A 27615-nucleotide genomic window follows, 5' to 3' on the forward strand; every position below is an offset into this window, starting at 1 on the left:
ATAACACATAACATTCATGTCTCAGTAAAACTTTCCTGGTGTGTTCTGCTTACATCGTGTAAGTTATACGAAAGTGTATTTACTTATTTAACGCTGTTCTCTGAATTTTATTCGTGGCTCCAACACAAAATACGCTACGCCAGTTAAGCTGCAAGGCCATCGATACCGTGCGAAGTCGGCAGTGCTGTATAAAAACAAGTCGTCGATTAACAAAATAAACTTTCAGACAGACAAAGGCTACGTATCTTTTAATGTATATGGTATACACACTGAAGAGCCAAAGAAAGGGGTACACCCGCCTAATATCATGTAGGGACCCCGCGAGCACGCAGAAGTGTCGCAGCACGACATGGCATAGACTCGACTAATGTGTGAAGTGGTGCTGGAGGGAACGGCCACCGTGAATCCTTCATGACTGTCCATAAATCCATAAGAGTACAATGAAGTGGCATCACAGATATGTTCAATAATGTTCATGTGTGGGGAGTCTGGTGGCCAACAAAAGTGTTTAAACTGAGAAGAGTGTTCCTCGAGCCACTCTGTAACAATTATGGACGTGTGTGGTGCAGCATGGTCCTGCTAGAATTGCCAAGTCCGTCGGAATGCACAATGAACATGAATAGATGCAGGTAATCAGACAGGGTATTTACGTATGTGTCGCCTGTCAAGAGGCGTACCTAGACGTATCAGGAAACCCATATCACTCCAACTGCACACACTCTCCACACCATTACAGAGCCTCCACCAGCTGGGATAGTCCTCTGCCATGAGGTTGCTTCCATACTCGTTCACGTCCATCCGCTCGATACACTTTGAAACGAGACTCGCCAGACAAGGCAATATGATTCCAGTCATCAACAGTCGAATGTCGGTGTTGACGGGCGCCGGCGAGGCGTAAAGCTTTGCGTCATGCAGTCATCAAGGATACACAAGTGGGTCTTCGGCTCCGAAAGCCCATACCGATGATGTTTCGTTGAATGGTTCGTACGCTGACACTTGTTGATGGCCCAGCATGGAAATCTGCAACAATTTACGGAAGGGTAGCACTTCTGTCACGTTAACGACTATACCAGTTTCTTTGGCCCTACAGTGTAAATATATATCTAATACATTAAGGAGAAAAGTTCATAGCAAACATCCCGGTAAGCTCTTGACCGATTTATTTCGAATTTAAACCCTCAGGCACACTTAAGTTAAATATTTTTCAATATATGATACACTATGTGATCAAAAGTACCCGGACACCTCCAGAAACATAGGATTTCCAATTAGGTACACTGTGCTGCCACTTACTGCCAGTTCCTCCATATCAGCGACATCGGCAGTCATTAGACATCGTGAGGGAGCAGAATGGGGCGCTCTGCGGAACTTACGGACTTCGTACGTGGTCATGTGATTGGGTGTCACTTGTGTCATAAGGATGTACGCGAGACTTCCACAGTCCTAAACATCCCTAGGTCCACTGTTTCCGATATGATACTGAAGCGGAAACGTAAAGGGACACGTACAGCACAAATTGTACAGGCCGACCTCGCCTGTTGACTGACAGAGACCGCCGACAGTTGAAGAGGGTCGTAATGTGTAATAGGCAGACATCTATCCAGACCATCACACAGGAATTCCAAACTGCATCAGGATCCACTGCAAGTACCATGACAGTTAGTCGGGAGATGAGAAACTTGGACTTCATGGTCGAGCGGCTGCTCATGAGCCACACACCACGACGGTAAATGCCAAACGACGCCCCGCTTGGTGCAAGGAGCGTAAACATTGGACGATTGAACAGTGGAAAAACGTTGTGTGGAGTGACGAATCACGCTGCACAATGTGGCGGTCCGATGGCAGGGTCTGGGTATGACGAATGCCCGGTGAACGTCATCTGGCAGCGTGTGTAGTCCCAACAGTAAAATTATGAGGCGGTGGTGTTACGGTGTAGTCGTGTTTTTCATGGAAGGGTCTTGCAGCCCTTGTTGTTTTGCGTGGCACTATCACAGCACAGGCCTACATTGACGCTTTAAGTACCTTCTTGCTTCTCACTGTTGAAGAGCAATTCGGGGATGGCGATTACATCTTTCAACACGATTGAGCACCTGTTCATAATGCATGTCCTGTGGCGGAGTGGTTACACGACAATAACATCCCTGTAATGAAATGGCCTGCACAGAGCGCCGACCTGAATCCTATAGAACACCTTTGGGATGTTTTGGAACGCCGACTTCGTGCCAGGCCTCACCGAGCGACATCGATACCTCTCCTCAGTGCAGCACCCCGTGAAGAATGGGCCGCCATTCCCCAAGAAACCTTCGAGCACCTGACTGAACGTATGCCTGCGAGACTGGAAGTTGTCATCAAGGCTAAGGGCGGGGCAACATCATATTGAATTCCAGCATTACCGATGGAGGGTACCACAAACTTGTAAGTCATATTCAGCCAGGTGTCCGGATACTTTTGATCACATAGTGTAGCTTATCGCACCCGAAACCATGAGGCCTCGGGTAGGGCCATTGTGTCTTGGACACATGTCTACATCGTACATGCAAACGAACATCATTTCCGTGCAGGCAGAAATTGCTTTCATCACTGAAGACCACGGTGCGGCATTCCATCTTCCAAGTGATTCTCTGACGAACCCAGTCGAGCCGCTGTGTGTTTGCCCATAGTCCCACTGCTAATAACCGTTTTGCAACAGTTCGTGTTGACACGTCTGGACCCACAGTCTAGTCTGTGCTGTGGTAGCTGTAAGATCTGCCATTGCTGTCCTTACGACGATCCTGGCGGGTTGTCTGTGCTGCATGGACATCCAAAACCTCGTCTGTGGGTGTAAGAATGTTCACGTGACCACTGATCCCAGCATCGTCGCACAACTGACGGAGCACGTCCAGCTTGTGCGACACTTCTCCTGAAGGACCATCCTGCCACTTGGAAGGCCGCAATTTGTCACCTTTCAAACTCGCTCAGTTGGCTGTAGGAAGCACGAGCCCGTCTCCGTAGCATGATCGGCTGTTTGCTTTATACTTGATGACAACTTCCAGTCTCGCAGGCATACGTTCAGTCAGGTGCTGGAAGATTTCTTGGGGAATGGCAGCCCGTTCTTCACGGGTTTCTGCACTGAGGAGCGGTATCGAGTCGCTCGGTGAGGCCTAGCACGAAGTTGGCGTTCCAAAACATCCCAAAGGTGATCTATAGGATTCAAGTCATGACTCTGTGCAGGCCAGTCCTTTACAGTGATGTTCTTGTCGTCTAACCACTCCGCCACAGGCCGTGCATTATGAACCGGTGATCGATCGTGTTGAAAGATGCAATCACCATCCCCAAATGTTCTTCAACAGTGGAAAGCAAGAAGGTACGTAAAATATCAATATAGGCCTTTGCAGTGATAATGCCACGGAAAACACCAAGGGGTGAAAGACCCTTCCATAAAAAACATGACCACACCGAAACAGCACCGCCTCCGAATTTTACTGTTGGCACTACACACGCTGCCAGATGACATTCGCCGTGCATTCGCCATACCAACATCCTGCCATTGGATCGCCACATTGTGTACCGTGACTCGTCACTCCACACAACGTTTTTCCACTGTTCAATTGGCCAATGTTTACGCTGCTTACACCAAGCGAGGCGACGCTTGGCATTTACTGGCGTGATGTTTGGCTTATGAGCAGCCTCTCGACCATGAAATCCAAGTTTTCTCATCTCCCGCCAAACTGTCGTAGACTTGCAGTGGATCCTGGTGCAGTTTGGAACTCCTGTGTTATGGTTTGGATAGATGTCTGCCATTTACACAGTACGACCGTCTCTAACTGTCGGTGGTCTCTGACAGTCAACAGACGAGGTCGGCCAGTACGCTTTTGTGCTGCACGTCTCCCTTCACGTTTCCACTTGACTATCACATCGGAAACAGTGGACCTAGGGATGTTTATGACCGTGAAAATCTCGCTTACAGACGTATGACACAAGTGGCACCCAGTCACCTGACCATCTTCGAAGTCCATGAGTTAAGCGGAGCGTCTCATTCTGTTCTCTCACGATGTCTAATGACTACCGAGGTAGCCGATACGGAGTACCTGGTAGTAGGTGGCAGCACATTGTACCTTATATGAAAAACGTATATTTTTGGGGGTATCCGGATACTTTTGAACACATAGTGTATAATTCTCGTACACCTTTGGTGTTTCTGGAGGGGACACTAAAGAACGCTCAGTACGTGATGAATGTTGTTAGACCCATTTTTCTGCCGTCTGCAACAGGATGGTGATTTCTTGCTCCGCCAGGATAATGCCCGCCCACACACTGCTGTGGAACTCAAAGTGCGCTGAAAGACGGGCAACAACTTCCCTGGCCAGTACGATTTCCGGATTTGGCTCCAATCGAGCGCGTACGGGATACTTTGGGTCGAGAAGTGATTCGCACGACTCGCCAACCAACAACATTTACAGAACTACGTGAACAGATCGAGCAGTTGTGGCATAACGTAGCCCAGGACAGTATTCGCCATCTGTACGATCGACTGGGTGCCACAGTCAGCGCCTGCATTGCTGCTCGTTGACGCTACGCCACGTATTTAATAATAGGTGTGCTGCAGCATGTGTCGATCGATATCTGGTACCTCACATCCGCTTGTGCTATTGATGTGTAAATGTAATCATTTCATGTACTATATATGCGCTGTTCAATAATAAATCTTGAGTGAACTGGAGACCTGCAGAAGTGTGTACTGATTTTTTTTCTGGCAGTGTATAATACACAAAGGGATGTCGTTGCTAGCAAAAAGCTCAAAAAGTTCTTTCGAGTTACTTCGCATTTTTACGCGATACTCTAATAAATTTTCGGAAGGACATAGACCACATATTTTACGAGCCGTGGTAGGGGAACAAGGGGGAAACAAATGGTAGCACCAAAATTTTTTCTTTAACAGGGTAGCTTTATTGGAGTGAACAGTAGACAATGACATTTAAACAACCACTTTCCACAAATATGGCTTCACAGGTAAGATTAAATTTATGATAGCAATTTTTTTAAAACAAAGCTTTCAACACATATCCCTTAATGCCTTTAGTAAAACAATAAGTGATAGGCCGAACGAGAAAGTGCAATCCACCCCAACATTTCCATAGATCATAGACATAGGTTGCACAACTTAACCCCAAGAATTTGCCAAGATAAAATTTCCCCAAAACGTAAAAGATAAATCATTACACTAAAATGCTGCATCAGTTATCAATATAAAAATTCACACGACGCCCAAGGCTAGATTTTAACATTTCTGACATCGCAGCAGTAGGCAAGATAAAATTAACTCACTTAACAAAATACAATTACACCAAAAGTCAAATGCAAGTTAAAATTTAACACACACGGCGACAACCGCCAGCTTACAATAGTTCAAAACATTATTCAATCTCATAGGTGCGCAGATGTCATCACCAAAGGGAGTGTGCGAACCAACTTGAAGCAACTATGACATGGCACAGACCAAATTACAGATTCGGCAGTCTATGCAGAGAAGTCGGCAAGAAACGGTAAACAAGTCAGGAAACGATCACCGTCGCCCACATACACACTCACGCACGGGCACAGAGGAGCCAACCTTAATCCAGGGAGATAGGACAGGCAGCATGCAAAAAAACAATTCGTCACGGGGCCCACGGAACCACTGGACGGGGACTATCAAAATTCACTCATCTTAACTTTACGCATGACGCCCGAGCGAGGAAACGGGAAATCGTAAGGGCACAGGCCAGCAAACCCCCAGAAAAACACACAGAATCCCATAAATTCCAAAACATAATTTAATCAATTATCCCCTAAAATCCCGAAACTTGGCACAAGCGAAATTACAGGCCACAGGATCCAAAGGCACTCTGCAGAAGAATAAGGAGGGAAATGTTAAACAAAGTTCTGCAACGGCATGATAAACGCCAAGGAAAACACACTGCCGGCCGGAGTGGCCGTGCGGTTCTAGGCGCTACGGTCTGGAACCGAGCGACCGCTACGGTCGCAGGTTCGAATCCTGCCTCGGGCATGGATGTGTGTGATGTCCTTAGGTTAGTTAGGTTTAATTAGTTCTAAGTTCTAGGTGACTGATGACCTCAGAAGTTAAGTCGCATAGTGCTCAGAGCCATTTTTTGAAAACACACTAAGTAAGGTACATCACCCCACAGAATGCCGAGAAACACGAACACGGGTTTGCCCACGATTCCGAACACAATCATAACAACGAAGATAATCTTCTTAGCCATAGCACGCTGAAACACTCAAACAGCACCAAACTTCCGAGGACGGAAAGGTACTCCCCTGTAAACAATATCCGAGAGCAGCACAGCCACAAGCTCCTGCCAAGGCGCGGTCCAGGGAAATCGCCGCAAGAAAGATGATCCAGCACGAGTATCGTCACCCAAGCCTCAGCAAGCGCAGTCAGACAGGGCAGGAAAGTTGGTGATCAGGCGACGACTCCGACCACCGACCCAGGGAGCAGCAAGTAACACCAGCCGCGGCCAGCGACAGCGCGGAAGGACCCACCGTCTGACGCAAAGGGCAATGCACGCGCCCAAAACTTCACTGCCCGCGGACACGCCAACGGGCCGACACGGCACCACCCGCCGCCAGGAGGCGCCCCGCAATGGAGAAAGAAACACCACTCGGAGGGCCAACGATCGAGAATCGATCGGGAATACCGCCGCCACGGCACATTTTATATGAAACATAATTATGTATGTAATACGTAAAGGAGAAACATTGCTACCAAAAAATCGAAAGTTCTTGACCTATTTATCTGAAATTTTCACACGGTGCTCTTATGAAATTCGGATAGACATAGACAGTATATTAGAACATATATTTTTATACAACAATGTACAGATTTTCTGTTAAAACCGACTGCGAGAACGAAAATGCTGTGCTATGAAAGTATGTGGTTTCGTTTTAACTTATATGGCAGGGCATTTACATCATTAGACAGATTCTTTCTTACACAAATATTTTTTATATACAATTCTGAACAAAAACCGTATACTGAACAATATGCTATTACAGTTGCTTCCTGACAGTCAGTTTTAAGAGGAAAGAGGAAATTTGTATTTATGGCTTATCGACTTATGACTAGAATACTGCTATGGAATACGTATGATCCGAAACTTCGTAATCTGACCAGCCACAGATTAAAACTTAGCGTTCTGCCTTACGGTCATGGGGGAAGCCTCGTCAGAGGGGTCCACAGCATGAGCGTCTAGGGAAGTGATTGCAATGGTGGTTTCCCGTTGCCTTCCACTGGTGATGATCAAATGATAATGAAGACAACACAACACCCAGTCCCTGAGCGGAGAAAATCTCCGACCCAGCCAGGAATCGAACCCAGGCCCCTTGGCGTGACAGACCGCCGCGCTGATCACTCAGCTATTGGGGCAGACTCACAAATTAAAAATATGAGAAATACTGTCACTGGAGCTAGTACCTTCAGATACCCAACAGATGGAGAGATCTTTCCTGCACCTCTTAGACTAATGATCCCTTCCGAGTTACCCATTCATTTTAAGTGATTTCATTTCTCAATCATGATTTCATTTGCGATGACAGTAACCAAGGCTTAAGGTCAAAGAGAGAGAGGGTAAGAGGAGATGGACAGAGAAACGAGTGAGGAGGAGATAGAGAGAGACTGGGGGGGGGGGGGGGGTAGAGGAGGAGATGGACGGTTAGACAGAAAAGGAGGAGGAGAAGATGGTCTAAGAGGGGAGAAGAGGATGAGATGGACAAAGAAATTGAGCAGGAGTAGATGGAAACAGAGACGGGGGAGAAGAAGATTAAGATATATACACAATTCCCATACATTCTTTTGCAACTGCGAAGCATCGCCGGTTTCGATAGTTGTTCACAAACAGTGCACACATTGCATTAAAAATATCAAAATAATCGTTAAATGTATGTATATGCGAGTGATGTCTGTTCTGTTGGGGATGTGCGATAGATCAAACATCACTCATGGTGATGCGGCTGGTACATACATGTAAATACGAAATGTAGGAAGGGAAAGAAAAGGTAAAGGATGGGTGCGAAATCGTGAAGACTATCCGCACAGGGCGTTGTGGTAGTGCAATAGCAAACGTGGAAAACGTGTGCCACATCGACATTTGAACCTGGATTTACTGCTTCTGAGGAGCAGTTGCTTTAACCGCTTCGGTCATCAGGACACTGTACCTGACCGACTGATCACACGCTCCAATGCAGCGTCCCCTGTTCATTAATCTCACTACTCTCAAATTCTGATTCCCGCAAGAGTTTGGACGATGTTTGTGCGTTCTCCCGAAACGAACGTTGAGGAGCGTCCGCTCTTTTTCAGAAATGTACAAACACAAACACACACGCGCGCATTAACGTTAATAAAACCAATAAACTGTAGAAATGGATTCCTGCTGACTGTAAATGGAGGATAAAAGGTCCTAGGAACATGTGTCCGGAAATGCATCGTTGTCACGGTAGATGGTTCTGACGAATGAAAGTTCCTCTGACCACTTGCTCTGGGTTCTTTGTGTGTTGCACTCTGTGTGATTGACGCAGTATAGTGTAAGCAGCAGAATGGTCCGGCCTTCATGTCGAGAACAGGTCGAAATGGTGTTTGTGTACCACCAAGCAGATATAAACGGTCAAAATGCAGCATGTCGATACCAAAACAAGTACACTAACAGGCACCAACCACATCACACAACATGTCAAGGGGTTTATGTGATCATGGGTCCCTTCAGACAAACTAACGTGCAGGGAGGCGGCAGACACTGCGTACATCAGATCAGGAGGACCAGGTTCTACAGGATATTGAGATGAAGCATAATGCAGACTCCAGGCGAGTGGCCCACCAACATTGTGTAAGCTAAAGTACCATTACGTATACCTTGTATGACAACCGCCACCATCCCTGTTGAATCCTCGTTAGCCGCTTTTACGTCGTCACGTTGTCTCTGTAGAGCTGTACCATGGCAAGCTAGGAGAGGATGTTGGTTGGTGGCCGCTATCCTCGTTCTATAACACAAACTGCACCCAATTATTAACTGGGTTCTTTATTCATAAACAAAGAGCTACTTAACTTAAGCTTCTACGTTCTGTGGTCCCCTTCATGGCGGATTTTGTACTTCAACAGCAGTGAGGATCATGTTCGCTACAGGCTGCCTGATTCTAAGCTAGAGACTGTGACTGCAGCTCCGTCTCGGTGACATGCTAGAACTTACACGGCGTACAGACTAGAGGTGGGCAAAGTCGTTCGTCCTTGGGAACTAGTTCACTGGTGATCGCTCTTTTTTGCGACCCGTCCATTTTTACTCGCTCACCATTCATGGTGCTTGGTACATGGTTCTTATGAAAAACTAAAAATTAGTGGCATAGGTGACTGAAGATGGAAGGCGCCAAGAGGGAGACTTGCCTCCCCCCTGGAGTACAGAGTTATTATTCATAACAGAATTCTCACACATTTGTAATTTTCGTGATGCTGCAAAATATCTCGTTTAGCCAACTGTAGCGTTTATGTGGCTGATCGCAGTGAAATAATATAAGATGGCGCACGAAAAACCGGCCCCGAGTACAAACTGCTCGCCAATTACGCACGATTTGTTGACGGCTACGAGCAGGATAGATAAACATGTAATAATTAGGAAGTGAAGAAATAACAAATAAGCTAATGCAAACAACTTCGAAACAATAGATGACGATTGGTAAGCGACAATGAGCAGTCTAGTACTTGGGGCCGATTTTTCGTGCGCCACCCTGTGTCACTGAAATAATATTGTAGGAGTTATCATAATCTCTTTACAGAATGTGACACCACACACTCGATTACGAAGCGCGGGCTTCATTCGGTTGTAAGTCGGTATGCTTTCCATAACAATGAACATGCTCCTTTACCTTAGACGTTGAATAGAATACGAAAAGAACCAGAAGTTCAGAGTTCAAAAAAGGTTTGAAACAGATCTAGAATGGGCGTGCGAAGCGTACGAAACAAACAACAACAACTCGATACTGAACTATGAGCAGTCGGCAGTCGAAATGCGAAGAGTGGCCACGCGAAGAAGGACGAGTCCGGCCGAGCGAGACCGAGACCGAGACAGACGGGAAAGGGACCGAGGCTGGAACGAGACCGGCTGACGTGCCATTGCGGGAACGAGACCGACCGTTTCGTGTTCCCCGGAACTATAAGTAGAAAGCCGTGACCGAAGTGAACTACGAAAGACCATTCCTTAGAATTCGTTCCTCGTTCGTTCCGTTCATCTTAGTGAACTGTTCCTTTGGACCCGTTAGTTCGCGAACGACCCATCTCTAGTACAGACTTATACTATTTCGAGCTAACTGGAACTAACTGAACTAAGTGGTCCTCCAGTCCGCGGAGGCGACCCTAAATACTGGTGGCCGACAGGGAGTTGGCGGCGCGTTTCCAGCAAGTCTGTCGCTGGCCTCGGTCGATCTTCTTGTGACCTCTATGCTGCATGGTGTGCTGGCGCCAGCTTAACGACAGTGCAATTACTATCCAACGGAGGCTTCTTTGAACATCTGTTGTGACATGGATGCAGTGCAGGTCTGTTTTGTGTTCTGGGATTATTTGTTGTTGTTGCACGTACACTGTCCATTTCCAGACACATGTTCACAGAACATTTTTTCCTCCGTTTCCAGTCATGAATCTGTATCTGTCCCTGCAGTTTGTCAGTTTTATTAGTTTTCACCTTCTCTGGAGGACATCTAACATCTCCGTCAGTTAGTAATGAGCCGAACAACTGCTTGCGTAAGGGTTGGATGGGGACGAAAGCGTTATTGACTTGCTCAACTTGTGAAGCTCCTTCTCTCGAATAAATCATCCAATTTTTCTGAAACTAATCGTTTGTTTGTCTGTACATATACTTCACGCATACCGAATTCCATCCCATTTGGAATATCCCTCTGCGGTGTGTCGTTTCTTTGTCTTACAGTGTGTTTACAGTTTCGGTCGCCTCTGACGTGAACCTCCTTCCCATCCTGCCCACACGCCAACCGGCTCCGTGCGCTCAGCTACGCATGTTCCCAGAGCCGCAGCCAGATGGAGTGCAGCCAGAAGGACGCAGTGTGGCCGCTGAGCGCCGTGGAGAGCGGCCTGAGGCTTCTGGGTCTCTGGTCCCCGTCCCAGGACCGGCGGCTCCCCCAGCTGCTGGCGCTGTGCTGCGTGCTGGCCGCCCACGCCTTCCTGCTGCTCACTAATAATGGCAGTCTCGTCATGGACACGCCGTCGGACCTGCCGCAGCTCTCCTTCACCGCCTACAACTCTCTCACCGTCATCGGTCTCACGGCAAAGGTCGGCCGCTGGAGCACTGCTACCTGCTACACGCCGATCACCTCTGAAGCAAAACTCTGCATTGGCGCCTAGAATTTTCTGCACTCTTTTCAGTTCTGTCAGTCTGGTCTTAGAGAACTATACTTTGATGCACGTGTTCTTACTCTGAGTGTCAAGTAAAGCACCAACAAGAAAGTACACTAAAGAGCCAAAGAAACTGGTACACCTGCTTAATGTAGTGTAGGGCACCCGCGAGCACGCAGAAGTGCCGCAACACGACATGGCATGGACTCGACTAACGTCTGAAGTAGTGCTGGAGGGAACTGACACCATTAATCCTGTAAGGCTGTCCATAAATCCGTAAGAGTACGACAGAGTGGAGATCTCTTCTGAACAGCACGTTGCAAGGAAACCCATATATCTCAATAATTTTCATCCAAAGTGCACTCCTGGAAATGGAAAAAAGAACACATTGACACCGGTGTGTCTGACCCACCATACTTGCTCCGGACACTGCGAGAGGGCTGTACAAGCAATGATCACACGCACGGCACAGCGGACACACCAGGAACCGCGGTGTTGGCCGTCGAATGGCGCTAGCTGCGCAGCATTTGTGCACCGCCGCCGTCAGTGTCAGCCAGTTTGCCGTGGCATACGGAGCTCCATCGCAGTCTTTAACACTGGTAGCATGCCGCGACAGCGTGGACGTGAACCGTATGTGCAGTTGACGGACTTTGAGCGAGGGCGTATAGTGGGCATGCGGGAGGCCGGGTGGACGTACCGCCGAATTGCTCAACACGTGGGGCGTGAGGTCTCCACAGTACATCGATGTTGTCGCCAGTGGTCGGCGGAAGGTGCACGCGCCCGTCGACCTGGGACCGGACCGCAGCGACGCACGGATGCACGCCAAGACCGTAGGATCCTACGCAGTGCCGTAGGGGACCGCACCGCCACTTCCCAGCAAATTAGGGACACTGTTGCTCCTGGGGTATCGGCGAGGACCATTCGCAACCGTCTCCATGAAGCTGGGCTACGGTCCCGCACACCGTTAGGCCGTCTTCCGCTCACACCCCAACATCGTGCAGCCCGCCTCCAGTGGTGTCGCGACAGGCGTGAATGGAGGTACGAATGGAGACGTGTTGTCTTCAGCGATGAGAGTCGCTTCTGCCTTGGTGCCAATGATGGTCGTATGCGTGTCTGGCGCCGTGCAGGTGAGCGCCACAATCAGGACTGCATACGACCGAGGCACACAGGGCCAACACCCGGCATCATGGTGTGGGGAGCGATCTCCTACACTGGCCGTACACCACTGGTGATCGTCGAGGGGACACTGAATAGTGCACGGTACATCCAAACCGTCATCGAACCCATCGTTCTACCATTCCTAGACCGGCAAGGGAACTTGCTGTTCCAACAGGACAATGCACGTCCGCATGTATCCCGTGCCACCCAACGTGCTCTAGAAGGTGTAAGTCAACTACCCTGGCCAGCAAGATCTCCGGATCTGTCCCCCATTGAGCATGTTTGGGACTGGATGAAGCGTCGTCTCACGCGGTCTGCACGTCCAGCACGAACACTGGTCCAACTGAGGCGCCAGGTGGAAATGGCATGGCAAGCCGTTCCACAGGACTACATCCAGCATCTCTACGATCGTCTCCATGGGAGAATAGCAGCCTGCATTGCTGCGAAAGGTGGATATACACTGTACTAGTGCCGACATTGTGCATGCTCTGTTGCCTGTGTCTATGTGCCTGTGGTTCTGTCAGTGTGATCATGTGATGTATCTGACCCCAGGAATGTGTCAATAAAGTTTCCCCTTCCTGGGACAATGAATTCACGGTGTTCTTATTTCAATTTCCAGGAGTGTAGTTTGGTGGCCAGCGGAAGTGCTTAAACTGTTCCTCGAGACACTCTGTAGCAATTCCGGAAGTGTGGGTTGTCGCATTGTCCTGCTGTAATTGCCCAAGTCCTTCGGAATGCACAATGGAAATGAACGGATGCAGGTGATCAGACAGGATGCTTACGTACATGTCACCTGTCAGAGTTGCATCTAGACATATCAGGGGTCCAATATCACTCCAACAGCATACTCCCAACACCATGACATCGCTTCCACCAGCTGGAACAGTCCTATGTTGATATGTAGGTCCATGGATTTATGAGGTTTTCTCCATACCCGTACACGTCCATTCGCTCGATACAGTTTGAAACGAGACTCGTTCGACCAGGTAACATGTTTCCAATCCTCAACAGTCCAGTGTCAGTGTTGATGGGTCCAGGCTAGGCGTAAAAATTTGTGTCGTGCAGTCATCGCGGGTACACCAGTGGGCCTTCGGCTCCGAAAGTCCATATCGATGATATTTCATTGAAAGTTTCGCACGCTGACTCTTGCTAATGGCTCATGATTGAAATCTGGAGCAATTTGCGGAACCATTGTACTCCTGTCACGTTGAACGATTCTCTTCAGTCGTCGTTGGTTTCGTTCTGGCAGGGTCTTTTTCCGGCCGCAGCGATGTCGGAGATTTGATGTTTTACCCGATTCCTGATATTCACGATACGCTCGTGAAATGGTCGAACAGGAAAGTCCTAACTTCATCGCTATCTCGGAGATTCTGTGACAAATTGCTCGTGCGCCGACTATAACACCGCGTTCAGACTCACTTAAATCTGGATAACCTGCCATTGTAGTAGCAGTAACCGATCTAACAACTGCGCTAAACACTTGTTGTCTTATATGGGGGTTGCCGACCGTAACGCCGTATTCTGCCTGTTTTCGTAGCTATGTATTTGAATACGCATGCCTATACTAATTCCTCTGACGCTTCAGTGTATACGATTTCTCTTTCCTTTTCACTCACTTATTTACAGACAAATGTCTCGGAAGTGTGCGAAAGACTTAACGCTTGTGATAAAAATGAGAAACGTAAGTCACCCAAAGTAGACATCACGCAATATCCCGCAATATCACGCAATACCTCCGCTATCGGGTGGAGAAATGTAGGGTCCCCCTGAATAGGTCAGGCGTGCACTACACGCCGGAAGCGGCTACAAGGGTAGCGGAGTACGTGTGGAGTGCACATGGGGGTTTTTTAGGTTAGAGAATCCCCTCCCTAGGCCCGACAAGACGCCCCCTGAGACGCGGCAAGATAGGAGTAGGCAAAATGCAACAGGGAATAACAATATTAATGTGCTAATAGTAAACTGCAGGAGCGTCTATAGAAAGGTCCCAGAACTGCTCTCATTAATAAACGATCAGAACGCCCATATAGTACTAGGGACAGAAAGTTGGCTGAAACCAGACGTAAACAGTAACGAAATCCTAAACTCAGATTGGAATGTATACCGCAGAGACAGGCTGAACAGTGAAGGGGGAGGCGTGTTTATAGCGGTAAGAAGTGCAATAGTATCGAAGGAAATTGACGGAGATCCGAAATGTGAAATGATTTGGGTGAAGGTCGCGGTTAAAGCAGGCTCAGACATGGTAATTGGATGTCTCTATAGGCCCCCTGGCTCAGCAGCTGTTGTGGCTGAGCACCTGAAGGATAATTTGGAAAATATTTCGAGTAGATTTCCCCACCATGTTATAGTTCTGGGTGGAGATTTTAATTTGCCGGATATAGACTGGGAGACTCAGACGTTCATAACGGGTGGCAGGGACAAAGAATCCAGTGAAATTTTTTTAAGTGCTTTATCGGAAAACTACCTTGAGCAGTTAAACAGAGAACCGACTCGTGGCGATAACATATTAGACCTTCTGGTGACAAACAGACCCGAACTATTTGAAAAAGTTAACGCAGAACAGGGAATCAGTGATCATAAAGCGGTTACGGCATCGATGATTTCAGCCGTAAATAGGAATATTAAAAAGGGTAGGAAGATTTTTCTGTTTAGAAAAAGTGACAAAAAGCGGATTTCAGAGTACCTGTTGGGTCAACACAAAAGTTTTGTCTCAAGTACTGATAGTGTTGAGGATCAGTGGACAAAGTTCAAAACCATCGTACAATATGCGTTAGATGAGTATGTGCCAAGCAAGATCGTAAGAGATGGAAAAGAGCCACCGTGGTTCAACAACCGAGTTAGAAAACTGCTGCGGAAGCAAAGGGAACTACACAGCAAACATAAACATAGCCAAAGCCTTGCAGACAAACAAAAATTACGCGAAGCGAAATGTAGTGTGAAGAGAGCTATGCGAGAGGCGTTCAATGAATTTGAAAGTAAAGTTCTATGTACTGACTTGGCAGAAAATCCTAAGAAATTTTGGTCTTATGTCAAAGCGGTAGGTGGATCAAAACAAAATGTCCAGACACTCTGTGACCAAAATGGTACTGAAACAGAGGATGACAGACTAAAGGCCGAGATACTAAATGTCTTTTTCCAAAGTTGTTTCACAGAGGAAGATTGCACTGTAGTTCCTTCTCTAGATTGTCGCACAGATGACAAAAGGGTAGATATCGAAATAGACGACAGAGGGATAGAGAAGCAATTAAAATCGCTCAAAAGAGGAAAGGCCTCTGGACCTGATGGGATACCAGTTCAATTTTACACAGAGTACGCAGCGGTGTACCGTAGGTCTCTAGAAGAGCGTAGCGTTCCAAAGGATTGGAAAAGGGCACAGGTCATCCCCGTTTTCAAGAAGGGACGTCGAACAGATGTGCAGAACTATAGACCTATATCTCTAACGTCGATCAGTTGTAGAATTTTGGAACACGTATTGTGTTCGAGTATAATGACTTTTCTGGAGACTAGAAATCTACTCTGTAGGAATCAGCATGGGTTTCGAAAAAGACGGTCATGTGAAACCCAGCTCGCGCTATTCGTCCACGAGACTCAGAGGGCCATAGACACGGGTTCACAGGTAGATGCCGTGTTTCTTGACTTCCGCAAGGCGTTCGATACAGTTCCCCACAGTCGTTTATTGAACAAAGTAAGAGCATATGGACTATCAGACCAATTGTGTGATTGGATTGAGGAGTTCCTAGATAACAGGACGCAGCATGTTATTCTCAATGGAGAGAAGTCTTCCGAAGTAAGAGTAATTTCAGGTGTGCCGCAGGGGAGTGTCATAGGACCGTTGCTGTTCACAATATACATAAATGACCTGGTGGATGACATCGGAAGTTCACTGAGGCTTTTTGCAGATGATGCTGTGGTGTATCGAGAGGTTGTAACAATGGAAAATTGTACTGAAATGCAGGAGGATCTGCAGCGAATTGACGCATGGTGCAGGGAATGGCAACTGAATCTCAATGTAGACAAGTGTAATGTGCTGCGGATACACAGAAAGATAGATCCTTTATCATTTAGCTACAAAATAGCAGGTCAGCAACTGGAAGCAGTTAATACCATAAATTATCTGGGAGTACGCATTAGGAGTGATTTAAAATGGAATGATCATATAATGTTGATTGTCGGTAAAGCAGATGCCAGACTGAGATTCATCGGAAGAATCCTAAGGAAATGCAAGACGAAAACAAAGGAAGTAGGTTACAGTACGCTTGTTCGCCCACTGCTTGAATACTGCTCAGCAGTGTGGGATCCGTACCAGATAGGGTTGATACAAGACATAGAGAAGATCCAACGGAGAGCAGCGCGCTTCGTTACAGGATCATTTAGTAATCGCGAAAGCGTTACGGAGATGATAGATAAACTCCAGTGGAAGACTCTGCAGGAGAGACGCTCAGTAGCTCGGTACGGGCTTTTGTCAAAGTTTCGAGAACATACCTTCACCGAAGAGTCAAGCAGTATATTGCTCCCTCCTACGTATATCTCGCGAAGAGACCATGAGGATAAAATCAGAGAGATTAGAGCCCACACAGAGGCATACCGACAATCCTTCTTTCCACGAACAATACGAGACTGGAATAGAAGGGAGAACCGATAGAGGTACTGAAGGTACCCTCCGCCACACACCGTCAGGTGGCTTGCGGAGTATGGATGTAGATGTAGATGTAAACTTAGAAATCGTTCCAGAATCAGAGACTATCTGGACTCCGGTACACCTCTTATAACCTGATGTTGATCACTTAACATCATGGAAATACACTGTCTGAAATTTGGCCATAACATGATATCCCAAGGTGGAGAATTGCCATAAAATCAACTATATTTTAAAAACTGATAACGAAAATGTGACGAAGGACTCCAAATCAAAATAAACTTGTGATTTATTACAAGAGTTCGACTTCATACAGAAGAAGGCCAACAGATTAACAATACAAATGTAACATGACAAACTATTAATCAGTACAAGTATGATGTCCAGGGAAGGACAATGGATTCAAGCTGCACATTCCCCCACTGTTGTGAATAAACCCAATGAATCTGAATTTTATTATGCAGTGGTTGGTTGTCCAAACTAAAATGGAAAGAAACTATCTTCTTAACTGCAATCTAACGGCACTGTGAGGTCGGTGTGCTCTTATAAAGTTGCAAACCCTCACCCAACTTGGCGGTGTTGCACAATATGGTCACCAATCTCTTGTCATCTCAATGGACGTGAAGATATGGGTCAGCACAACATCTGCACCAAGCCGGAATCTGCGGACCGCGCTAAGTCAGCGGGACGTTGTCCCAGCGCAGTACACCAGAATGATAGCCACTTCAACGTTCGACACGTGAAGCCGCCTCTAAGACGACCAATTCCAGAGTGTTCACGATCATGCGTTTCTGCATACGACTCCCCCGTCTGCGCCAGCACTGCTGTATACGCCGATCAGGAAGAATGATATTTACTTCTGTCCAATGACACGAAACTGCAGTGTTAAATAATTTCCCATCACGGAATATATCAACCAGGCACATTCTCCTCTAAAAGTCTCTTGCGGAAATTCCAGTTTGACGTCAAGATGCGATAGGCGAATCAGAACGTTGTACAATTCTAAATTTCAAACACGCCAAGCGAACGCGAGGGATCTCCGCCAGGTCTGGTCACCACAGCAGCAGGGCAGGCCTCTTCAAGAACAGTGAGTTCTCTCCAGATATTTTCAGGTGGTGGGCCAGCCATTAAGACCCAACCCTGCTAACCGGGCACGGGCAGTGCCTTACATTATAACACCGAAAATGCCGTCCTTCTTTGAGTGATGTGAGTGTCCTGCAAGCCTCTCTCGAGTGTCTCCACCACCCACGTAAGCCATGGACGTATCCTCTGAGTGGCGAGCGGACTGGCTGGTGCTGTGTGCCTCGGCCGTTCCCCAACTCCTGGTGAAACGAACTACAAGGTTCCCACAAATTCCCTCGGCTGAAGCCACATAAGTTCATATAGGCAACCCTTGCATTTTATATCAAGAACGGTAATCAGAGTTAAATAAAGATAATCATGTGTCCCACATATCTCCACTCCTGACAACGAGCAGACAGTGGTAGTTAATTAATGGCAGGAGTCAAGCCAGTCGGCTTGTAACCGTTCTCATCGACACTAATCTAAATAATGACCTCAATTTGGGGACGAAGAGAGTTCACTGGTTCCTCAGGTATGCAATACACATCTAAAACTTTTGATGATTATACACAGCCCGATCACTTCAATGTGACCACCGCCTAAGTTCGACGTCAACGTGCTATAACCACCCACAGACGACAGGTGGCAGCACTGGCAGTCAACATCGTATAAATCGTGTCTTGGGGACACGGAAAACAGTGCAGTCGTTGTCGTAATGTGGAAATGGAGTGATTTATCTGGCGTCCAAAAGGACACGATCATTTGCCTTCGGGCCAAGGATGGAAGAATTTCCGAAACGGCTAAGTTTTTAAACTGGTCGTATGTCGCCGTGCTCAAAGTATACCGTGCATGGCAAAATGACACTATCTAAAATTGGTGCTAAGGCAACTGTGGTTCACCATAGACGACAGGGCTGAATAACGGCTATGGAAATGTATATGGGCCAACAGACTGTTGAACAACTGACTGCCCAGATGAACCAATGGGCTATCAAAAGTATCTTCTCAACGACTGCTCAGCGAATTTTGCTGCTCATGGGCCTCTGCAGTAGGCGCCTGGTTCACGCACCCATGCTGACAGCTGTTTATCTGCGACAGAGCCTCGAATTTGCAACGCAGTTGGACGTCCACTGAGTGGCGAAAGGTGACCTTTTCAGATTAAATAGCTGTATTCTTCATCGGCCTGAAACACCTGAAAGCAAACACGCTGCAAGAATTGTCGGAAGGTTCCAAGCCGGATGAGCGAGCGTTATGGTCTGGTGAATGTCTGTGTGGCATTCCATGGAAGATCTCGTCGTACTGGAAGGCACAATAGCTCCAGACAAGTGTGCATCTAACCATGAGGACCAATCCACCCTACATGAAGTTTATTTTTCCTTGGAACAATAGCATCTACCAGCAGGACAATGGAACGCATTGGATGTGCTTGTTTCGAAGAGACCGAGGATGAGTTTACCGTACTCCCCTGACTGACAAACTCCCCGGATTTAAACCCAGTCACCGGCCGGTGTGGCCGAGCGGTTCTAGGCGCCTCAGTCTGGAACTGCGCGACTGCTACGGTTGCAGGTTCGAATCCTGCCTCAGGCATGGATGTGTGTGATATCTTTAGGTTAGTTAGGTTTAAGTAGTTCTAAGTTCTAGGGGACTGATGACCTCAGATGTTAAGTCCCACTGTGCTCAGAGCCATTTGAACCATTTTTAAACCCAGTCGAGAATCTGTGTAACTACCTCAATTGAACTGTTCATGCCATGGATTCTCAGCTGGAAATCTAGCACAGCAGGCCTCGAAAGAGGAGTCAGCACTGCACCAAATCCCTGTCGGTATTTCCAGAATCTCACTGACTCTCTTCCTGCACGTTCGCACTGCAAAAGGTGGTTATTCAAGTTTTTGAGAGGTGGTCATATTAACGTGACTGGGCGGTGCATCCCGTAGATCGACCACATTGTGGAATTGTCGATTTCTTTGAGAGAGTGCTCAAAATAATGCCTCCTTTCAAGATTCAGGTCGTTCAAATGGCTCTGAGCACTATGGGACTTAACTTCTGAGGTCATCAGTCCCCTAGAACTTAGAACTACTTAAACCTAACTAACCTAAGGACATCACGCACATCCTTTCAAGACAGTATCCATTCTTTTCAACTGCTCTTCCACGTCCTTTGCTGTTTTTGACTGAATTACAATGTGATCGAAAAACTTCAATGTTTTTGTACTTGTTACCTGGCCTTTAATTCCTATTACAAATTTTTCTTTGGTTTCCTTTACTGCCTATTCAATATACAGACTGAATAACATCAGCGATAGGCTACAACCATGTTTCGCTCCCTTCTCAGCTACTAGTTCCCTTTCATGTCCTTCGACCCTTATAACTGCCGTCTGGTTTCTGAACAAGTTGTAAATAGCCTTTCACTGCCTATATTTTACCCCTGTTGATTTTAGAACTTCGAACAGAGTATTCCAGTCATCATTGCCAAAAGCTTTCTCTAAGGCTACAAATGCTGTAAACGTAGGTTTGCCTTTCCTTAACCCATCTTCCTAGAGAAGTCGTCTGGCCATATTGTGTCGCGTGTTCCTACATTTCTCCGGAATCCGATCTGCTCTTCTCCAAGGTCGGTTTCTATCAGTTTTTGCTTTCTGTAAAGAATCAGTATTAGCATTTTGCAACTATAACTTATTAAACTGATAGTTCGGTAATACTCACGCCTGTCAGCACCTACTTTCTTTGGAATTGGAATTACTGTATTCTTCTTACAGTCTGAGAGTATTTCACCTGTCTCACCATCTTGCACATCGGATGGAAGAGTTTCGTCATGGCTGGCTCTCCCAAGGCTATCAGTAGTTGTATCTTCACTTCGTCCCTTCGTCTACGTCCTCAACCACTTCTATAATGCTGCCTAGCTGTTTTGCAATTCCAGACAGTTTCATTTTATAGACTCTTCAATTCCTTTTCGCCTGCCTCATTTACTGCATTTTTATATTTTATTCTTTCATCACTTAAATTGAATACCTCCTGTGTTATCCAAGGATTTCTACTAGGCCTTGTCTTCTTACCTATTTGATCCTCTGCTGCTTTGACTATTTCATTTCTTAAAACTACCCACTCGTGTTCTACTGTATTCCTTTCCTCTGCTCCTGTCAATCATTGCCTAATGCTCCCTCTGAAACTAGCAACAATATCTGGTTCTTTCAACTTATCCAAGTCCCATCTCCATAATGTACTAACTTTTTGCAATTTCTCCAGTTTTAATATACAGTTCAGAACCAATACATAGCGTTCAGAGTCCACATCTGCCCCGGTAAATGTCTTAAAATTTAAAATCTGTTTCCTAAATACTATCTTACCACTACATAATCAATAAGAAACCTTCCTGTGTCTCCATTTCTCCTCCACGTATAAAACCTCGTTTTAGGATTCTTAAACCTAGCGTTAGTGTTGATTAAACTATGCTCTGCACAAAATTATACTAGACAGCTTCCTCTTTCATTCCTTTTCCCCAGTCCAAATTCTCCTACTACACTCCTGGAAATGGAATAAAGAACACATTGACACCGGTGTGTCAGACCCACCATACTTGCTCCGGACACTGCGAGAGGGCTGTACAAGCAATGATCACACGCACGGCACAGCGGACACACCAGGAACCGCGGTGTTGGCCGTCGAATGGCGCTAGCTGCGCAGCATTTGTGCACCGCCGCCGTCAGTGTCAGCCAGTTTGCCGTGGCATACGGAGCTCCATCGCAGTCTTTAACACTGGTAGCATGCCGCGACAGCGTGGACGTGAACCGTATGTGCAGTTGACGGACTTTTAGCGAGGGCGTATAGTGGGCAAGCGGGAGGCCGGGTGGACGTACCGCCGAATTGCTCAACACGTGGGGCGTGAGGTCTCCACAGTACATCGATGTTGTCGCCAGTGGTCGGCGGAAGGTGCACGTGCCCGTCGACCTGGGACCGGACCGCAGCGACGCACGGATGCACGCCAAGACCGTAGGATCCTACGCAGTGCCGTAGGGGACCGCACCGCCACTTCCCAGCAAATTAGGGACACTGTTGCTCCTGGGGTATCGGCGAGGACCATTCGCAACCGTCTCCATGAAGCTGGGCTACGGTCCCGCACACCGTTAGGCCGTCTTCCGCTCACGCCCCAACATCGTGCAGCCCGCCTCCAGTGGTGTCGCGACAGGCGTGAATGGAGGGACGAATGGAGACGTGTCGTCTTCAGCGATGAGAGTCGCTTCTGCCTTGGTGCCAATGATGGTCGTATGCGTGTTTGGTGCCGTGCAGGTGAGCGCCATAATCAGGACTGCATACGACCGAGGCACACAGGGCCAACACCCGGCATCATGGTGTGGGGAGTGATCTCCTACACTGGCCGTACACTACTGGTGATCGTCGAGGGGACACTGAATAGTGCACGGTACATCCAAACCGTCATCGAACCCATCGTTCTACCATTCCTAGACCGGCAAGGGAACTTGCTGTTCCAACAGGACAATGCACGTCCGCATGTATCCCGTGCCACCCAACGTGCTCTAGAAGGTGTAAGTCAACTACCCTGGCCAGCAAGATCTCCGGATCTGTCCCCCATTGAGCATGTTTGGGACTGGATGAAGCGTCGTCTCACGCGGTCTGCACGTCCAGCACGAACACTGGTCCAACTGAGGCGCCAGGTGGAAATGGCATGGCAAGCCGTTCCACAGGACTACATCCAGCATCTCTACGATCGTCTCCATGGGAGAATAGCAGCCTGCATTGCTGCGAAAGGTGGATATACACTGTACTAGTGCCGACATTGTGCATGCTCTGTTGCCTGTGTCTATGTGCCTGTGGTTCTGTCAGTGTGATCATGTGATGTATCTGACCCCAGGAATGTGTCAATAAAGTTTCCCCTTCCTGGGACAATGAATTCACGGTGTTCTTATTTCAATTTCCAGGAGTGTATATGCCATATGTCTCTTACTCTTTCACACACGAATCCGTGTTCTTCAGTGTCAAGAAGGTTGCATGACGCGCACAAGGGCGAATTTGTTAGATGTATAGCATGCAATTTGGAATTAGTTGATATTTTCCTGTTGACTGCATTATACCAAGTTGCTTTCACCTTAGAGGGTAAGTTCCGATCGTGGATATTTTTCCAAATTGCAGACCAGTCGTTGTTGGGGTATTTTCTTTCAAAAATATTTCCTTCCTTAGCTTCCATCAATAATGTATAGATGTGCTTTACTCTCTTCAACTGCTGTTCAGAGAGCCTCGAGGAGATAACTGTACTCAACGAGAAAAGTTTTTAGGTGACAAAGACCAGCTGGTATATGCTTCACATCTATTGGCGGCTGCATGCTTGCTGGAGCAATTTCATTCAGCAAGTGGGCCGTTAAGCTGTCGGGCATCTGTTTCCATTGCTTGCACATTCGACACACATATAACGCTCGTGACCTGTAGCTGACATCAACAAGGTTTAAACCTCCTTTCCTTGATGGGTGTGTTAGTGTATAGAACTTCACTTTGAAAATGTTGCCTTGGCATACAAAGCTTCCTATCGCGGATAAAATTCTTCTGGCTGTTTCTAATGGCATCGGAAAAGCTTGGATAACATAGTTAAGTTTGGATGTTATATACACATTTACTAGTTTGGTTTTCTGTATCTCGTCCAGTTGCCTCATACTGTTTCCTTGTACAGATGCTCGTATGCTTACAAGTAGTTTTTTATAATTGACGGCAATAGTGTGTTGGATGTTGCTCCTAAATTCAATACCCAAACATTTCAATGTGGATACTTCCGTCAATTGTCCCCGATTTTGCATGCATATTCCTCTGCCTAGGTTCATGATGCCTGACTTCCTTTTATTTAGTTTGGCGCCAGAAGCAAGTTCATATGTGTGTACAATCTGAAGAGCTTTCGCCACTTCATCTTCATTTATAACCAGGACGCCCACATCATCTGCGTAGGCGTTGCACACTATTTTCTTGCCGTTTATACACAATCCTTGCAGGTGATGCGTGAGTGTCGCGAGGAGAGGTTCTATTGCTATTGCGAAAAGGGCCATTGACATTGGGCAACCTTGACGAACGGATCCAGTCAATTCAATCTCTCTATTTAGTTGTCCGTTTATCATTATTCGTGCTACACTGTTTTTCAGAATTTGTTGAATAATCTTCACAAATTGTGGTGGGAATCCCATTACTTCCATGATACCAAGGAGATACTTATGATCTACTCTGTCAAACGCCTCCTCGAAGTCTAATGACACTACAGCACATTTTATTCGGCGTACATTTGCGGTTGATATTATATCCCTATATTCGCATGTATTCTGATAGATGTTTCTGTCTTTGCCTACACATGTTTGGTACGTGCCAGTTACAGAGTTAATAACCATTTTTATTCTTCTTGCTAATACGCGGGCCCTAATTTTGTAATCACTGTTGAGTAATGTTACTGGGCGAAGGTTTTCAATTGCTTTGCTAAGTGAGTTTTTAGGAATTAGAATTATGATCCCTTCAGGGAATTCTTTGGGAGTGGCAACAGTGCCATTCATGATTTCGTTGTACATACATAGCAAGTTGCTTTTCATTTGTGACCAGAACACTTGGTAGAATTCCACGGGGATACCATCAGGTCCTGGAGACTTATTTTGAGGACTCTGTGCTATTGCGTCTTTCAATTCGTCCTCTTCTATTTCAGCCGTGAGATTTTCTACTTGCTCTGTACTAATTCGTCCTGATACGTGTCTAACAAGATCAACCCGCGCCTCGTCGACGGTAGGTTTGGTGGACATCATATCTGAGATATATTTATGAACAGCGTTTCGAATTTCATGCTGTTTTGTGTGCCTGGTCCCATCAGGTAACTTAACTTCTGTCAATATTTTTCTGTTTCCTCTCTTATTCTCACGTATTACATGGTACATAGCTGTTTCTTCCCCTTCTACAATGTTGTGTATTCTCGCTCTGACTTTAAAACCTTCTGACTGTCGCCGCTTCAGTGCTAAAAGTTTTGCTCTAACTTTGTGAATCCGGCTAAAGTTCTCCATTAATCGTGTGTCCAAGGTGTACAGGTCTCTAAGGCAGCTAAAATAAAATTCAGTCGTCTTTTTAATCCAGAAACTTTTCTGTCGTGAGTAATCGATCAGCATTGTTCTTATTTTAGGCTTCGCACATTGTAACCACCAAGCTATAGCAGAACTGTATAGCGGGAATCGTTTCTCGCATTCTTGCCACACATTAGTAAATGCTACGCGACATTCCTCATCTTGTAGATGTATAATGTTGAGTTTCCATATGCCCCTCGCTCGGTAAGTCGCTTGTTTTTCTAAATTTACTGTGGTGATGTACGCTGCGTGGTCAGAAAACATAGTGGGCCAGACCTCAGACTGGAGTACATGGTTCTTAAGATTGGACGAGACGTAAATTCTGTCTAGCCTGCTTGCTGAGTGACTGGTAAAATATGTGAAACCGACCTGTGCGCCATGGGTATGTTCCCAGGTATCGGTTAACTGCATTTGGTCGACTTTTCTTTCCAGTTCTAAGGACTTGTTGAAATTCGGTGTCTGGTCTTTCGTGCTAAGTACAGAATTAAAATCGCCGGCTAGGATTATATAATCTTGACGTGTACCGAAGAGATGAACGATTTCACTTTTAAAAAAATTCGCTCTAGCACGCCTGTTATTGTTGCCTGACGGTGCATAAACGTTGATGATGCGAGCATTATTAACAGTCACTGCAACCTCTCTGCTGTTTTCAATTTTTGCTATTTGTGTGACACGGATGCCTTCTTCCGTGAGAATTGCGGTACCCAGCTCTGCACCGATACCGGGGTTTATTATGGCGTTGTATCCACGTATCTTTTCTAATTTAATATCTGTTACTTCCTGTAACAGTAGTATATCAACGTCAGCTGCGTATAGAAAGTCTTGCAGATGTTGTAAATGCAGGGAGGAGCGTATCTTATTAATGTTCAACGTAGCGATTTTGTAGGCTTGTGCTGCGTTCATATTGTCCTATTCATTACCGAAGTCAATATTCGTCATACGAAGTGCTGTCGGAGGAAAATCCTTTTTCACATGTATGTTCCGGTAATGATGTATCCATCGTGTTCAGTTGATCTCTTGGGGCAGGAGTCTGTTCCGTTCCTCCAGTTTCATTCAATTCTTCGTCTTGATTCATTTCATCCGATTCATCAGCCCAGGTTTTGTGTTGATTAGCTTTCGATGTCTTTTTTTCTGCACTTCTAGTATCAGGGAAAACCTTGTCTGCATTGAAATTTGCTAGCAGCTTCAACCTCTCGTGTGACGAATGGTCCGTTGACATGGGGCATGGTGTATTTGATTTGGCTTGCAAGGGGTCAGGTGCCTGCATACTCAGAACCGGATTACTATGTTGTTCTTCATGCAGTTTGTTGCTAATCTGTTTTGCTTTTTCTCGCAAAGGCGGTGCCAGTTGTTCAGCGCCCTTATGAGCTAGTCTCCTCTTTTTATGTTTCCTTGGAGGACTGACTCTTGGGGAGGTTGCATCGTTTTCCATTACCTCTTGGGTTTCTTGCTCTCGGTCCTGTTCGCTGGCAAGTGATGGGTTGGTTTCCCTGTGGGTTTCTGGAGACTGCTCATTCTGAAGGACTATAACCGGTCCAGGAGTTTGTTCTATTTGAACAGATATATTTGGTTCTTTTTCTTGACTCTTTGGCTGTGTTGTCACCATCGAGTCGCTAACTTCCATTATCACTTCATTGTCGCGAGCTGCATCATCCTGAGTAGCGTCTCGAGTAGCGTCAGGAGCGCCACGCGTATGGAGTTGTCCAGCGGCTGCCGCTACATAAGTTAGAGGCAACGTTGACATGGCTGGGGGTCTCACTGCTTCGCCCGCACGTAGCTGGGCCACTCGGCGTGGTATACACTGCGAGCGGACACGGCCTGTACCGCCGCAAGACGCGCAGCTTCTTGGCTGCCCATCATATATTACTATAGCCCGATAACCACAAACATTTATATACGAGGGTATGTGCTTGTGTAAATCAAGTCGCAGTTGCCTGATACCATTCAAAACGGGGAACTTGTGAGCAGGAGACCACTTTTCTGCAAAATTGCTAATTATTCTCCCATAAGGAGCTATCACGGAATTGATCTGCTCAGCGGTGGTTTCAAATGGTAGCTCAAAGATACGGACAGTCCTTAATCCAAAGCCAGCATGCGTAACACGAACTTCACTAACATTGCCATCGTGATGTTTGAACTTAAATGTTCCGCCACTAGATTCAACAATTTTGTCACACTATTCCGTATTTTTAAGCTTGACATACACAATGCTACTCACAATTGAAAGGTGAATACCTATAATATCCTCAAACGAAATTTTCTCAACTTCCTCTAACCATGACTCAATTTCGAACGAATTCGGTCTCTGCCCTTTC

General features: G+C 46.6%; 1 protein-coding gene across 1 annotated transcript in view; it reads left to right on the forward strand.

Moving 5' to 3' along the window:
• Nucleotides 1-11050: 11050 nt before the first annotated feature.
• LOC126101311 (uncharacterized) overlaps nt 11051-27615 on the forward strand; it is a 36115-nt gene continuing 19550 nt past the window's right edge. Inside the window, exon 1 of the mRNA XM_049911987.1 lies at nt 11051-11302. Coding sequence (XP_049767944.1) covers nt 11051-11302 — 252 coding nt within the window. The remainder of the gene's footprint in view (nt 11303-27615) is intronic.

Source organism: Schistocerca cancellata, chromosome 9 (assembly GCF_023864275.1).
Source record: "Schistocerca cancellata isolate TAMUIC-IGC-003103 chromosome 9, iqSchCanc2.1, whole genome shotgun sequence".
Classification (NCBI taxonomy): Eukaryota; Metazoa; Arthropoda; class Insecta; order Orthoptera; family Acrididae; genus Schistocerca; species Schistocerca cancellata.